At 42.1% G+C, this 17,541-nt stretch overlaps 1 protein-coding gene across 1 annotated transcript in view; it reads right to left on the bottom strand.

Annotated features, from left to right (window-relative positions):
• PTPN3 (protein tyrosine phosphatase non-receptor type 3) overlaps window positions 1–17,541 on the bottom strand; it is a 1,427,127-nt gene that overhangs the window by 236,179 nt on the left and 1,173,407 nt on the right. Inside the window, 1 exon segment of the mRNA XM_040432350.1 lies at window positions 12,493–12,638. Within this exon segment, the coding sequence (XP_040288284.1) occupies window positions 12,493–12,638 (146 nt within the window).

Here is a 17,541-nt window from a genome sequence, read left to right as displayed (position 1 = left end):
AATAATAATTATTATAAGGGACACAAAGGTAGAGATGATGACTATAGATATAATCAGAGAGATGGTTTTAACACCTATAGACCACAACCGTGGGTGAATACCTATCAGGATCCAGAATATAGGGGAGCCCCATATGGGCAATATAGACCACAGTATTATAAGAATTTTAACCACAATAGGAACCATTATCCACCGCAACAAGGAGGTTATTATCCTCCCCGAAGAAATAACTATTATGGGAGAAGAAATTACCCCAACCCCCCACATTTTAAGAATTATGAGAATTGGGAAAACGTTCCCCAATCAACTGCACAGATAAATAAAATAGAAGAAAGGGAACCAATAATTGCGGAGCGTAGCTGCACTACAGATAAACAGAATTTTCCCCATCAGGCAATGAGGGGCGTTCAGAGGCCTATGACAGGGAAACAGGGCACCCCACAAAAAAGAGGCCATGCAGAGGAAAACGAGGGGGAAAGAAACATAAGCCCAACCCCCAAAAAAAGCAGGGGGATATAGTGGGTATCTTTAACCTTAGTTCACATTCTTTAACACAATCTGAAAAAGAGGTTCTGGGAAAAGGCCTGAAGTTTGCCCCCACTGCTGGGATCAACAAATTTGAGGCCTTTTTAGATGTGCATAGATTTGTACGCAAGCTTAACATAGCCAAATATTGTCTAACTAACCAGGCCCCATGTAGGAATTTTGAGGAGGAAGGCAACATTGTACATAGTCAACTTAAGGAGAAATCCCAATTTTTTCCGAAGAATAAAGAAAATGAATGCATAGAGGCCTTTAAAAGGGGAGTCCTAAAGGAAATTGAGGGAATTGGCACTAAACCAAGGAGACAGAACCTAACACCAGAACAGAGACTTGCTTTGAAACAACTTGAGAATAATGAGAAAATAGTGATAAAACCGGCAGATAAGGAAGGGGGGGGGGGGGTTGTTATTATGGATGTGGATATGTATGGGAGGGAAATGTCCAGACTTTTGGCAGATGTGGGAACATACCAGACACTCAAGAAAAATCCCTCTTTGGAGTTTCAGGCTAAACTTGATTTGTTGTTGACCAGGGGCTTCAAAGAAGGGATCATCAACAAAAAGGAATTGGATTATTTAAATAATAAACACCCAGTTACCCCTGTTATATATTTTTTGCCTAAAATGCACAAGAGTAAGACCAATCCACCGGGCAGGCCGATTGTTTCCGGCATAAATTCACTGACCAGCCCACTGGGGGAATATGTGGATTTTTTCCTCCAGAAATATGTCCCTTTGATGCCGTCCTTCTTAAAGGACACTGGCAGTGTCCTGCAGCTTGTCAAAGAATTTGGCAATTGTACTGGCAATATGTGGTTGGCCACTATTGATGTGGCCTCATTACATACAGTGATCCCTAAAGAACAGGGACTCAAGGCGATCGAGCACGCTCTGAATAATGATCCCCTGATGACCCAACGACAGGGCTTATTTATTTTGGAGTGTGTTGATTTTTGTTTGAGTCATAATTATTTTTGGTACAAGGAGCAGTATTACCTGCAGCGGACTGGTACAGCGATCCGCCCCCAGTTTCGCTAATATTTTTATGGGGTCCTGGGAAAGTGCCACCATTACACCCATGCTGAATAAGACCATGGAAGCTGGAGAATTGATAACATGGAGGAGATTTATCGATGATTGTCTGGTCCTGTAGAAGGGGGAGAAACAGGGCCTTCTAGATTTTATCGAGGGGTTAAATGACAATCAATGGAATTTATCCTTCACTAGTACAGTCAGCGATACCTCCGTTGATTTTTTGGATTTGACACTTTTTGTTGAGGGCACCCAGCTTAAAACTAAAACTTTCTTCAAAGAGACGGATGTTAATGGCTACATAGACACTTCCAGCTGCCATTATACACCGTGGCTGAAAAATATCCCTAAGGGACAAATTAAGAGGGTCTTTAGAAATTGTACCAAAGTGGAGGATTTTAGAATGCAAAGCGAGGTCATTAAGGAACGGTTCAGGGAGAAAGGGTATCAGGCAGATGAATTAGCCAAATGTAGCAGGATGATAGAGGAAAAAGATGAAGGAAAGAAGAAAAAGGTGGAGACTGAGAAAGATTTTCGTTTTTCCTTTTTAACTCAATATAACACGCAGACTGGTTTGATAAAGGATGCCATTAGAAAAAATTGGTCCACTTTAAAAGATGACCCTGTGCTAGGGAAGGATATTCCACAAAAACCGGTAGTTATTTTCAAAAAGGCTCCATGTTTGCGTACTAAGTTAGTACATAGTTCTAACCATCAAGAGAAGACAACAAAAGGGAATAAGTTTAGCTGGTGTGGGTTTTGCTTGCCATGTAAAAATCGGAAAAGGGAAGATAAAAAAATGCATACTCTATCTGTGCACTCTAATGGAAAAAGTGTGAATATAAAAATTAAGGGGCAAATTACTTGTGAGAGTGCAGGGGTGGTTTACATGTTGGAGTGCCCATGTGGACTCCAATATGTGGGACGTACACTTAGGAAGCTCAAAATAAGAATCCAGGAGCATGTGAGGAACATCAAGAAGGGGTTGGAAACTTGGAAATTGGTGCACCAAAAAAATCCAAGTGGTTTGTTCTTTGTGGGGTTGGAACAAGTCAAGCCCCACTGGCGTGGAGGGGATGGAGTAAAACAGATTAACAAACGTGAGGTGGAATGGATATACAAAATGGGAACGTTACAACCAAAAAGGCCTTAATGCTGAATTTGACTTAAAACCTTGTCTTACCTGAAGCAACGAAGTGTTCTCGGTTGATCTAGGACCTGTGAGTGTGGTGTTGTATCGAGTAAGGACCTTCCGAGGTTGTAGAATTGAATTGGCTGGACAGCAGCATGTGATATGGGGGAGTTGCTGTTTTTATGAATGAAGTAGGGCGGGCTTAGGCGTATCTGATCTGTTATTGGTCAAGAGATATCATGTGATATGGGGGTGTTGCCATCTTTATGAATGGAGGAGGGAGGGCGAAGGATAATGTGGTCTGCGATTGGTTAGGAGACTTAGAGTAGAGTAAAGAGGGAGTAGTATGAACGAAACTGACAGTATAGGAGTAGTCATAGATCGCCACAAGAGGTTATATACTGATATATGATAGATCTATTTTGAAATGTCCTTGTTTTATGTATTTTATGTATTTGTATTTTATGTATTTTATATTGTTTTATTGGACATGTATGTGCATGACTTGATGTTTAAATTTACAATTGATTGGATCATATGTGTGTGGGTAGGCGGGTGCAAACCAACCTGACCCGTTATAAGACCGCCCTGGAGTGGGTGGGATGAATACCCCTGACGAAGCTCAACCGAGCGAAACCCGGGTCGGGTGATTGATCCATTGTATACTGCCTGTATATACTTGTGCATTGTGAGTATAATAAAACCGTTTTTACTCCAATTTGCATGACGGTACTTCACTATTGGATGCAATTTTAGTGTTCCATAGAAGCCTGGATAGGAGAGGAGGAGAGGTTTTGACTGGCCTGTTTGCTTCCCCATGTCCGTGATTATCTTGCTGGCTTCGATTGTGGATTCTCTGTGATTTCAGAGGTAGCGCGGTCCATAGGAAGAAAGGTTGCCTGTTCCAGCGCAGAGAGATAAGTGTGGTTTCTTGTTTGATTGTTTGGTGTCATCTCTCCCATCCAGGTTCTGTGCGAGCAGGCTGCTCCTATTTCCCCTCTTCACCATCTCAGGGAATTTAGGGTGTTTCAGTCCAGGCACGGGGACACATCATAGCTACCACAAAAGGTCTGCATGTGGGCTGAGCAGTGCAGGGAGAGAGGTCAGGGATAAGTTAGGAGGTGACCCTTCCCCTGCCTCTCGCCTAGAGCCTGGTTGGTGGTTTATCTGTTAGTCTGAGTGCACGTCCGCCGTGACATTATAATCCGCCCAAAACTTTGACTGTCATTACTCAGTGGTTTTGTAATGGCGTCAATTAAACATAGAAAACATAGAATGTGTCTGCAGATAAGAACCATTTGGCCCATCTAGTCTGCCCAATATACTGAATACTATGGATAGCCCCCGGCCCTATCTTATATGAAGGATGGCCTTGTGCCTATCCCATGCATGCTTAAACCCCTTCACTGTATTTGCAGCTACCACTTCTGCAGGAAGGCTATTCCATGCATCCACTACACTCTCAGTAAAGTAATACTTCCTTATATTACTTTTAAACCTTTGCCCCTCTAATTTAAAACTGTGTCCTCTTGTGGTAGTTTTTCTTCTTTTAAATATGCTCTCTTCCTTTACCGAGTTGATTCCCTTTATGTATTTAAAAGTTTCTATCATATCCCCTCTGTCTCTTCTTTCTTCCAAGCTATACATATTAAGGTCCTTTAACCTTTCCTGGTAAGTTTTATCCTGCAATCCATGTACTAGTTTAGTAGCTCTTCTCTGAACTCTCTCTAGAGTATCTATATCCTTCTGGAGATATGGCCTCCAGTACTGCGCACAATACTCCAAGTGAGGTCTCACCAGTGTTCTGTACAGCGGCATAAGCACTTCACTCTTTCTACTGCTTATACCTCTCCCTATACATCCAAGCATTCTGCTGGCATTTCGTGCTGCTCTATTACATTGTCTTCCCACCTTTAAGTCTTCTGAAATAATTACTCCTAAATCCCTTTCCTCAGATACTGAGGTCAGGACTGTGTCAAATATTCTATATTCTGCCCTTGGGTTTTTACGCCCCAGGTGCATTATCTTGCACTTATCCACATTAAATTTCAGTTTCCAGAGTTCTGTCCATTCTTCTAGTTTTCCTAAATCCTTTTCCATTTGGCGTTTCCCTCCAGGAACATCAACCCTGTTACCTATCTTTGTGTCATCAGCAAAAAGACAAACCTTACCAGCGAGGCCTTTTGCAATATCACTTATGAAGATATTAAACAAAATCGGTCCCAGTACAGATCCCTGTGGAACCCCACTGGTAACATGACGTTGTTTTGAATGTTCTCCATTGACTACCACCCTCTGTTGTCTGTCACTCAGCCACTGCCTAATCCACTCAACAATATGGGAGTCCATGCTCAATGACTGCAGTTTATTGATAAGTCTTCTATGTGGGACAGTGTCAAAAGCCTTACTAAAATCTAGATATGCGATGTCTACTGCACCTCCACCGTCTATTATTTTATTCACCCAGTCAAAAAAATCTATAAGATTTGTTTGACATGATCTCCCTGAAGTAAACCCATGTTGTTTTTCATCTTGCAATCCATGGGATTTTAGATGTTCCACAATCCTATCCTTTAATAGGGTTTCCATTAATTTGCCTACTATTGATGTCAGACTCACTGGTCTATAGTTGCAGGGGCTATCCCTAGAGGTTGCGGAGCTGCGTGGTTCGGTCGCACGGTATCAGAGTGCTCTGGCATCAGGAGGAGGTCAAGTTTGTGTGGAGCCTAAAGTGTCTCTTCCTGATCGATTTTCAGGGGGTACGGATGACTTTGTCCGTTTTAGAGAGTCCTGCAAATTGTACTTTCGGCTGCGTCCATCATCATAAGGTGATGAGGGTCAGAGGATAGGAATAATTATTTCTCTGCTTAAAGGGGACGCGCAATCCTGGGCCTTTTCCTGGGCCGCCTGGTTCACGGGCGCTCCGGTCGGTGGAGGAATTTAAGGCTCTGGGTCAATCTACGATGACCCAGATCGGGTCTCGATGGCAGAGTCGAGATTACGTAATTTATTTCAGGGGGAACATACTGCAGAGGCTTTTTGTGTTGAATTCAGGAGATGGGCTACTGAATCAGTGTGGAATGATCCTGCGTTACTTAGCCAGTTTTGTCAGGGGTTATCTGGAAGATTGAAGGATGCCCTTGCTTTTCATTAATACCCAGACTCTTTGGAGAACGCCATGTCGTTAGCAGTATGGCTAGACAGACGTATCAGAGAGAGGTATAGGGCTTCTCCTGCACAAGGTATCCCTTCTGTGAGTGGTTTCCCCGAGAGGTTACAGGTAACGCGGGGGTAGCGGAGGAACCCATGCAATTGGGTCCGATTTCTTTCCATTCGGATAGTAGAGACTTTAGGAAATGGCACAAACTATGTTACTATTGTGGAAAGAGTGGTCATTTTGTTTTTGCTTGTCCTTATGTTAAACCACAGGTGGTAGAGAAAAAGAAAAAAAAAACTTCCCTGACACTTGGTAGCATGAATGGTGTGGTGGAGCTGGCAGGTATGTAAGCTCCCTGCAGTTCCTGTTTTCTCCTTCCAGCTATGGTGGCGCTGGAGTCAAGAAATGTTTTTTTAGAGGTGTTCCTTGATTGTGGTGCTGGTGTAAACCTAATTGACTTTCTTTTCCTTCAAGATTTAGGACTAAGTACTTGCACTTTAGAGAACGAGATTCATGTTTTTGCAATTGATTCTTCCCCTCTTTCTCAAAGAAGCCTTACTCACATTGTTCATGGTATTCACTTAAGGGTGGGTGATTCACATGTTGAAATTATTTCTTATTTTGTCTTGAAGGATTTGCCAGCTACTATAGTTTTGGGGTTGCCATGGTTGACTAAACATAACCCAATTATAGACTGGCAAGCGAGACAAATTATCGTTTGGAGTGAGTTTTGTTCGGATAATTGTTTTGGCACTTCTATCTCTGGTGTGTCCACTACGGCTTTACCTCCATATCTCTCAGATTTAGCTGATGTCTTTTCGGAGGGTGGGGCTCAGGAATTGCCCCCTCATCGTGACTATGATTGTCCAGTCAATCTCGTCCCAGGGGCTAAGTTGCCAAAGTCTCGGCTTTATAACCTTTCTCAACCCGAAAGAGAGGTCATGCGAAAGTATATCGCCGAGAGTTTGGCAAAAGAGCATATTAGACCATCTAAGTCTCCAGTGGCAGTGGGGTTGTTCTTTGTGAAGAAAAAGGATGAATCACTGAGACCGTGTTTGGATTTCCGGGAATTGAACCGTATTACAGTCCGGGATCCATATGCCCTGCCTTTGATCTCTGACCTTTTTGATCAGATTGTTGGAGCCAAGGTGTTCTCCAAGTTGGATTTGAGAGGGGCCTACAATCTGATAAGAATCAAGGAGTGGGATGAGTGGAAAACGGCCTTCAATACGCACGAGGGTCATTTTGAGAACCTGGTTATGCCTTTTGGGTTGACGAACGCGCCAGCAGTATTTCAGCGATTTGTCAATGACATTTTTCATCATTTGGTGGGGCGGTTCGTAGTAGTTTACCTGGATGATATTTTAATTTACTCTCCTGATCTGAAGACCCATCAGGATCATGTGAGACAGGTTTTGACGATCCTTCGGGAGAATAAATTATATGCTAAATTGGAGAAATGTTTGTTTGCGGTGCAAGAGCTTCCGTTCTTGGGATACCTGCTTTCTGATTCTGGTTTTCGTATGGACCCCGAGAAGGTCCGGGCGGTTCTGGAATGGGACCGACCAGAGAATCAGAAAGCCTTGATGCGGTTCTTGGGGTTTACAAATTATTATAGAAAATTTATTTCAAACTATTCTACCATAGTAAAACCTCTCACTGATATGACCAAAAAGGGCGACGACGTCTCTGTCTGGTCGGATGAGGCATTGCAGGCCTTTTCGGCTATTAAGGAGCGTTTTGCGTCCGCTCCCATTCTGGTGCAGCCGGATGTGTGTCAGCCATTTGTAGTGGAGGTTGATGCATCAGAGGTGGGGGTTGGAGCGGTACTGTCACAGGGTTCATCCCCTGGCAAGTGGGTCCTGTGTGCCTTTTTCTCCAAGAAGCTCTCAGTCGCCGAGGGGAATTATGATGTTGGAGATAGAGAGTTGTTGGCTATCAAGTTGGCCTTTGAGGAATGGCGCCACTGGTTGGAGGGGCAGCTCCCCCCGTTACGGTATATACAGACCATAAGAATTTGGCATACCTGCAATCTGCCAAGCGTCTGAACCCTAGGCAAGCCAGATGGTCACTGTTTTTTACCAGGTTCAATTTTGTGGTTACCTTTCGCCCAGGGGTCAAGAACATCAAGGCAGATGCCTTGTCTCGCAGCTTTCCTGGGGGAGGTGATTCAGAGGATTCTGCGCCGATTTTAGCGGATGGGGTGGTGGTCTCCGCTCTATACCCTGAATTGGAGATGGAGGTGTTGGGAGCCCAGGAGGGGGCTCCTGGTTCTTGTCCCCCAGGGAGGTTGTTTGTTCCTGAGGGCCTGCGATACAAGGTGTTCAAGGAACATCACGATACTGTCCTTGCTGGACATCCTGGTGGTAAGTCCACCTGTGATCTGGTGTCCCGGAGGTTCTGGTGGCCAGGGTTACGTAAGAGCATTGAGAATTACGTGACAGCCTGTGAAACCTGCGCTCGGTCAAAGGTTGCTCATACTTGACCGGCTGGTTCACTTCTTCCATTGTCTATTCCGTCTCATCCTTGGACGCATTTGTCTATGGATTTCATTACGGATCTGCCAAGTTCCTCCGGGAGAACAGTGATTTTGGTGGTAGTTGACCGTTTCAGTAAAATGGCTCACTTTATATCACTAACTAGTCTGCCTAACGCTAAGACTCTGGCGCAGATTTTTGTGGATAATATTGTGAAATTGCATGGTATTCCTTCGGATGTGGTCTCTGATAGGGGCACGCAGTTTGTCTCCAGGTTTTGGAGGGCGTTCTGCTCTCGGCTTGGCATTCAACTTTCTTTCTCTTCGGCTTTTCATCCGCAGTCGAATGGTCAGACGGAGCGTACTAATCAAAACCTGGAGACCTACTTGAGGTGTTTTGTGGCTGAGAATCAGGAGGACTGGTCCTCATTCTTGTCCTTAGCATAATTTGTGTTGAATAACCGTAGGCAGGAGTCCACGGGTAAGTCGCCATTTTTTGGCGCATACGGTTTCCATCCTCAGTTTGGTACCTTTTCTGGGACTGGTTCCTCTGGGATGCCAGAGGAGGAGAGATTCTCTTTTGCCTTATCCTCCATCTCCACAGGTCGTTACTAAAAAAATATGTGAAACCGGTGGAACCATCGCCATTGCCTCCTCCTCCTCTTCTAGTCAAGGGAAACTTGGAGTTCGAGATCTCCAGGATTCTCGACTCTAGAATTCTTCGGTATTCCCTTCAGTACCTGGTGCACTGGAGGGGATACGGCCCTGAGGAGAGGACGTGGGTTCCGGCGCTAGATGTCAACATCAGCCGACTAGTGAGGGCTTTTCATAGGTCCCATCCGGATAAGGTTGGTCCGGGGTGTCCGGAGGTCACCCGTAGAAGGGGGGGTACTGTCATGCCCCGTCCTGACAGTGTGCGGAGGTCGGCCAGAATAGCAGCACGAGTTTAGTGTTTTGTTTTGGAGCCGTGCTGGATCCGCCTCCCATCAGGTGCACTGGGTGGGGCTATGAGTTTAAATAGCACTCCACCCCAGTGCTCTGAGCGGATTATAGGAATCATTGTGGTCTTAGAAGCTAGGAAGAAAGGTTGCCTGTTCCAGCGCAGAGAGATAAGTGTGGTTTCTTGTTTGATTGTTTGGTGTCATCTCTCCCATCCAGGTTCTGTGCGAGCAGGCTGCTCCTATTTCCCCTCTTCACCATCTCAGGGAATTTAGGGTGTTTCAGTCCAGGCACGGGGACACATCATAGCTACCACAAAGGTCTGCATGTGGGCTGAGCAGGGAGAGAGGTCAGGAATAAGTTAGGAGGTGACCCTTCCCCTGCCTCTCGCCTAGAGCCTGGTTGGTGGTTTATCTGTTAGTCTGAGTGCACGTCCGCCGTGACAGTAACTGGCTCAATGATAGAAAACAGAGGGTGGTTATTAATGGTACACACTCAGATTGGGTCACTGTCACTAGTGGAGTTCCTTGGTGGTCAGTATTGGGCCCTATTCTCTTCAATATAGTTATTAATGATCTTGTAGAAGGCTTGCACAGTAAAATATCAATTTTTGCAGATGACACTAAACTGTGTAAAGTAATTAACACTGAAGAGGACACTATACAGCTACAGATGGATCTGGATAGATTAGAGTCTTGGGCAGAGAAGTGGCAAATGAGGTTTAACACTGACAAATGTAAAGTTATGCACATGGGAAGGAATAATGCAAATCACCCGTACATACTAAATGGTAAAACACTGGGTAACACTGACATGGAAAAGGACCTAGGAATTTTAATAAACAGCAAACTAAGAAGTAAAAACCAGTGTCAGGCAGCTGCTGCCAAGGCCAATAAGATAATGGGTTTTATCAAAAGGGGCATAGATGCCCGTGATGAGAATATAGTCCTACCACTTTACAAATAATTAGTCAGACCACACATGGAGTACTGTGTACAGTTCCGGGCAACTGTGAACAAGGCAGACATAGCAAAGCTGGAGAGGGTTCAGAGGAGGGCAACTAAAGTAATAACTGTAATGGGGTAATTACAGTACCCTGAAAGATTATCAACATTAGGGTTACTCAATTTAGAAAAAAGACGACTGAGGGGAGATCTGATTACTATGCATAAATATATCAGGGGACAGTACAGAGATCTCTCCCATCATCTTTTTATCCCCAGGACTGTGACGAGGGGACACCCTCTGCATCTGTAGGAAAGAAGGTTTGTACACAAACATAGAAAAGGATTCTTTACGGTAAGAGCAGCGAGACTATGGAACTCTCTGCCTGAGAAGGTGGTGATGGTGAGTACAATATAAGAAATCAAGAGGGGCTTGGATGAATTTCTGGAGTTTAATAATATTACAGGCTATAGCTAGTAGAGAGGGGTTGTTGATACAGGGAGTTTATATGATTGCCTTATTGGAGTCGGGAAGGAATTTCAGGGGTATTTTGCCTTCCTCTGGATCACCTCGCAGGATAACACGCAGAACTTGATGGACAAATGTCTTTTTTCGGCCTTATATACTATGTTATTATGTTACTATGTATCATTAGGAGGTTTGTTCAATACAATTTGAATTGTAGTCTTAATAGTTGATAACATAAGAAATGAGAAAAATATAATTTGCATAATAATTTGGAACAGGGTGTAGATAAGCAAATCTCAAATTGGGGTGAATAAGCTGTCTAATATAAATGTTACTGGGGTGCACGCTTTGTTTAATAAATAAGTAACACTGATAGATTGAGGGTGGTCATAACCCTTGGAAATGACCAATGTATAATGTGATGGAAAAATGAATCAAGCCAACAAAAGAAGCAATATGAACACTCACAATACATTAGTAAGTGTTGTGTATTAACCCTTAGAGGACCCTGAGATTTTCCATTTTTGCATTTTTGTTTTTCACTCTAAGCCTTCCCATAGTCCTAACTTTTTTATTTTTCCGTTCACATAGCTTTATGAGGGCTTATTTTTTGCAGGGCAAGTTGTACTTTCTAATGGCACCATTTATGGTTGCATACTATGTAGTGGAAAGTGGGAAAAAAATTCCAAATGGGGTAGAATTGGGAAAAGACACAATTCTGACAAAGGTTTTTAATTTTCTTTTTCACTGTACACTATGCAGTAAAATTGACCTGTTATCTTCCTTCTCCAGGTCAGTACGGTTACAGCGATACCACACTTGTATATTTTTCTTGTGTTTTAATACTGAAAAAAACTGTAAAACCTTTAAGAAAAAAAAATTATCACGAAATTCTGACCCCTAGAACTTTTTTGTAGTTATGTGTACGGGGCTGTGTGAGGGCTCATTTTTTTGTGGGGTTATTTGTACTTTTCAGTGATACCCATTTAAAGTGTGTGCGACTTTTTGATCACTTTTTATAAAAAAAATATATTGGGGAGTTAAAGTAACAAAAAATAGCAAATTGGCGGTTTTTATTTTTTTCTGTTACGCCATTTGCCATATGCCATTAATATAATTATATTTTAATTGCAAAGGCATTTGCGCACACGGCGATGGCCATGATGTTTATTTTTTTACTGGTTAAGTATTTTTATTTTAAGGAAAGGGGGGGGTGATTTGAACTTTTTTTTTATTTTTTATATTTATTTTAAGTCACCCTGGGTGACTATAACTGGCAATCATTGAACTAGCCATCATTGAACACTACATTTTAAATATAACAATACAATGCTGCCACCTAGTGGCCTGTATTGGTATATTTTTCTAATAGACTCTGTAGCCTGCTTGAGGCTTCAGTCTATTAGCGCAATGTAACAGGTTCCCGAAACTCAGCTGGGGACGCTGTTACCGAAGTGGAATCGCACAGCTTCCGCTTCCGGACTGCTCTGATGCCGTGCTCATGTTTGACTACAGCATCTGAAAGGGCAAATGTATGCGATCAGCCTTATTTAAAATAGCAGAAACCCGGCGGCTATGGTGCCCGCTGCACGTGTGAGCTGGCGCCATGTTTAGAGACTGGATTTCCTTAAGGGGTTAACTTTGTCTACATGATAAATGCCATTTAGTTTAGTAAGACAACCACTTTAATAAAAGTTGACAAAATAAAAACTAAATTCTGATAAAAAATTAGATTATTAACATATAGACAGAAGCTGCCTTTTGAAATTTCAGTTCACATAACAAAAATGAATACATTTACCTGCAGTGTACAAGGATGGGTTGCTTTTCCACTCTTCTTCGTCTCACACAAGTTACAAATTCCAGGAAATCAGATGATTCATTTGGCACTCCATGATCAGGCCAAGCAACATATTGCAAATGAGAAACTGGAAGCTCTTCTCCTGTCTTTAAATAATAGTTGTATCACTTATTCTATCCAAATATTTATATTTGTATGTCGGCGTGACATTCAAGTAAAGACAGTGACAACATAAACAATGTTCTGCATATATTCTGATACTTAGCTACTCATTGACAGTAAATATTAATTCTCTATTGTCAGTTGTATGAACAAGTTTGGGCACTGTTGGCCAAATTACATATTTAGTAACCCTGAGATGCTACAATGGTATAACAATAGTTTGTATAAGAAAAGAGTTATAAGAAGCATCTCCCTCCCAATCCAGCCTCACCATTCATCTCCTGCCCTGCTAGTCTACAAGACAAATGCAATTGGACACAGTGTTGTTGCCAGTGTGGAAGGGGGGTCAGTACCCATGGACAATGCTGCTGCCACTGAGGGGAGGGTGGTCAAGGGACAATACCACTACCAGTGGGGAGGGGTGATAAGGGGTGATCAGAACAGTACATGCTTCAATCTTCACCACCCTCCACCACAGATTAACATGTTTCAAACTTGGAAGTTCTTAATCATAAGGTTATGATTAAGAACTTCCAAGTTTGAAACTTGTTAACCTGTGGTGGAGGGTGGTGAAGATTGAAGCATGTACTGTTATGCCGATCTACAGGGTGGGCCATTTATATGGATACACCTTAATAAAATGGGAATGGTTGGTGATATTAACTTCCTGTTTGTGGCACATTAGTATATGTGAGGGGGGAAACTTTTCAAGATGGGTGGTGACCATGGCGGCCATTTTGAAGTCGGCCATTTTGAATCCAACTTTTGTTTTTTCAATAGGAAGAGGGTCATGTGACACATCAAACTTATTGGGAATTTCACAAGAAAAACAATGGTGTGCTTGGTTTTAACGTAACTTTATTCTTTCATGAGTTATTTACAAGTTTCTGACCACTTACAAAATGTGTTCAATGTGCTGCTCATTGTGTTGGATTGTCAATGCAACCCTTTTCTCCCACTCTTCACACACTGATAGCAACACCGCAGGAGAAATGCTAGCACAGGCTTCCAGTATCCGTAGTTTCAGGTGCTGCACATCTCGTATCATCTGAAGGCAATCGTCTATGCTGTGAAGATACGAGATGTGCAGCACCTGAAACTACGGATACTGGAAGCCTGTGCTAGAATTTCTCCTGCGGTGTTGCTATCAGTGTGTGAAGAGTGGGAGAAGAGGGTTGCATTGACAATCCAACACAATGGGCAGCACATTGAACACATTTTATAAATGGTCAGAAACTTGTAAATAACTCATGAAAGAATAAAGTTACGTTACAACTAAGCACACCATTGTTTTTCTTGTGAAATTCCCAATAAGTTATGTGTCACATGACCCTCTTCCTATTGAAAAAACAAAAGTTGGATTCAAAATGTCTGACTTCAAAATGGCCGCCATGGTCACCACCCATCTTGAAAAGTTTCCCCCCTCACAAATACTAATGTGCCTCAAACAGGAAGTTAATATCACCAACCATTCCCATTTTATTAAGGTGTATCCATATAAATGGCCCACCCTGTACAATAAAGACGACCAATACTGACGGATGCTGGAGAATATTCCTTTATTTTTCGCAGTGGAGGGTAGCATTACTGGGGGTACTATAGAGACATTAATTGGGGCAGTGGGATAGACATTACTGGAAGCAGGGGCGGACATAACTGGAAGCACTATGGACATTACTGGGGCACTAGGAGAGCATTATTATTACACGAGGTGAAACAGATTGGTGACATTATAGGAGGTATCATTATTACTGGGGACACTATGGGGACATTACCATGTGCCAAACTTTGCAGAGACGAGCAAACAGAAAGAGTTCAATCAGTTCACCCCACCTGGTGCACGGATCCAGGTGTTTCCAAAAGGATTAAATAACAAGTAAAAAAGTTCCAGTACACAAGACTTAAAATCCAGGACCTTAAAATCAATACAGAAGAACAATCTCCATAGTGCATATAGAATGTAGATAGTACCAAGATGCAAGGAAAAAAGTGCATCGGTTGATTCATGCCTGTCTCGAATTGGGCCTTAGTTTTGGTTTGGACAGTAAATTGGGATGTACTGTGGTTATTTGGTTCTACTGGGGTGGTACTTTGTGCATCACTGTAGTATTTGGTTCTTCTGGTAAAGGTCAAATGGGTTTTTAACATGGTGGATTCCCAAATATTTAATAGATTTGTCTGTTCACAAGAAAGTTGAGGATTTTAAAAGGGGTATTAAATATATTATAAGATTCATATGTACAGGGGTTCCAGAGACAGAAGGGTACAGCACTCAGTTATTTCTGGATCTCCGCTAGAGATGATTGGATCGGTAGGGGTCCTAGTGGTACAACACCTACCAATCTGTTATCCCCTATACACCTTAAAGTCAGAAAGATCATCAAACTGTGAACCAAAATATGATGCGAATCAAGCGGAGTAGACCTAAGAAAGAATTGGAGACCATGAATAGAAGGCTATTAGTGAATGTCATGATTTGAAACCCTGACTGTACTGACCAAACTGCCTATTTCCTGCCCTCCCTACCGGTCATTAAACTTGATAGAGCCAGATTAATCACCTGGGGGACAAGGCATTTTAATTGGGGAGCAAGACACTTTACCCAGATCTTCAGATACAAATTCAAAAGGGAGATTGGTGTATCACTACTGCATAATTGTGGATCTTAGACATCCTTCAGAATAAAGGCTAAATGGGTCTACTGAGCCTCCTGTTTTGGAAGTGATCCTCCAGTCAAAAGAGTATTGCTTAAAGTGGTTAGATATGGAATTGGAAAAACTTGGACTTTTTTGTTGTAAGCTAGGGAGAATCATTGAGTCCTGGGCTTTTACCTTTGGGGAAGCTATATATAATCTGCTTAAAAGGATTGTCCCCTTTTTTCTATTGAAGACCTATCCTCAGGATAGGTCATCAATAGAGATTAGATAAGTTTTGAAAAATTCAATTCAGCCAATTCACCAAACTTCAACAAGAAATTTGATTTGTTCTAAACTAACTTGTCATGAATCAAGATAAATCAGGTATACCCAGGGCACTCTGCCTAATCATATTCATCTCACTATAGCCAACAATCCCTTTTGTTGGCTATAGATTTACTGTGCATCAGTCTTACAGGTCAATGATAGCATCAGGTCTAATTTATCTCAATTGATTTAATAGTGCTGTGCCCCAAGATTCAAGTAGAGGCCTCATAACAAAGTGGGGAGGGTGGCAGGAGTAGCAGCAGTAACAGTGGCAATAGTGGTCCCATGAAAGGGTGGGGAGGGGGGCAAAAACAGTAAAAATAATGGCCCCATAAAAGAGTAGGCATGGGGGCCAACAGCAGTGGCAGTAATAGGGAAATAGTGGCCCCATGAGTGGGAAGGGGGGGCAGCAGCAGTGGCAGTAAGCCTGGGTTCACATCACGTTTTTCCCATCTGTTTAACGTATACAAAAAACATGCACGTGAAACAGATGCCACAGACTGATACTATACAGTGGCATCCGTTTACCACTGTTCCACTGTAAAGAAAAAAAACAAAAACTTTACCATTGTCAAAAAAAAGTATACTTTTTATTTACCGGACTGTGAAGGATACAAGAACTGTTCTGCGTTCTTCTATCCTTTTTTTCTTCTAACATATACATCAAGCGGAGGTATGAAACGTGATGTGATTTAAAAAAAAAAAAAATGAATCCTGTATTTTGAGCATCCATAAAGCCTTTCAGATGGTCAGTATTTGATCAGTATTTTGCATCACCATTTAAAGCCTATGTACACTTTTGGGGGCATTTTTTTTTATTATTGTATTGTACTCATTTTGGGGTAAAAATATATTTTTTTAATTGGTCTTTAAAAAAAAATATGGTATCCTTTTTTCTGTACAGAGCTGAGATGCTATAGTAGGACCCTTTGGATTTTCTGTCTTTTCCATCAGACCAGTAGCTCACAGCTCCTTACCTCTGCTCTCTGACCTCCTAAACACACATTATAGGGCAGTTCTTATCTTACTGATAAGAATGTGGCTTAAATAAGTGTATATGACCTCTCAGTAGTGAAAGTATCAGTCACACAGCTAGAAAAACCGTTAACCCTCTGTGACAGAACAACTCAATATTTTTAATAAAAGCCAATTAAAAAAATGTTTTTTTTTTCAGCCAAACATGAGTAAAATGCAATCATAATAAAATTGCCTCAGAAGGTGTACATAGCCTTTAAACAGTATTTGTAAGCCAAAAACAGCAGTGGGTCCAAAACAGAGATAAAATGTAATAGAAATATTTGCATCTCTTCTGTGTTTTAGACCCACTCCTGCTTTTGTCTGACAAATACTGATGCAAAATAATGACCGTGTAAAAGTGGTCTTATGCTCAATTTGCATCCGTTTTGGCTATTTACGTCTGAAATATTTTTTTTTAACAAGGAAAAAAAGTCCTGCATGCAGGGCTTTAATGGCCTCTATCACACAGTCAGTATTTGGTCAGTTATTTTGCATCAGTATTTGAACTGTATTTGCCAAAAACTAGAGTGGGTCCAACAAGAGATAAATCTAAATTGAAATATCTGTGTTTTGAAACCACTCCTGCTTTTGGCTTACAAATTCTAATCAAATACTGATGCAAAATACTGACCAAATACTGACCGTCTGATAGAGGCCTTAGATGTCGAAATACAGGATCCTTTTTTAAATTATTTGATGTATCAGAACGATGGAAAAATTAATGGTGATGTCAACACGGACAAACAGGGACAATAGTGGCCCCATAAGAGAGTTGGGATGGGGGCCAACAGTAGTGGCAGTAACAGGGACAATAGTGGCCCCATAACAGAGTGGGGCTCAGGCCAACAGAAGTGGCAGTAACAGGGACAATAGTGGCTCCATAACAGAGTGGGTTTGAGGGCCAACA

Source organism: Bufo bufo, chromosome 5, assembly GCF_905171765.1.
Source record: "Bufo bufo chromosome 5, aBufBuf1.1, whole genome shotgun sequence".
Classification (NCBI taxonomy): Eukaryota; Metazoa; Chordata; class Amphibia; order Anura; family Bufonidae; genus Bufo; species Bufo bufo.
The sequence above is the reverse complement of the archived record's forward strand: the minus strand, read 5'-3'. Positions and strand labels throughout refer to the sequence as shown.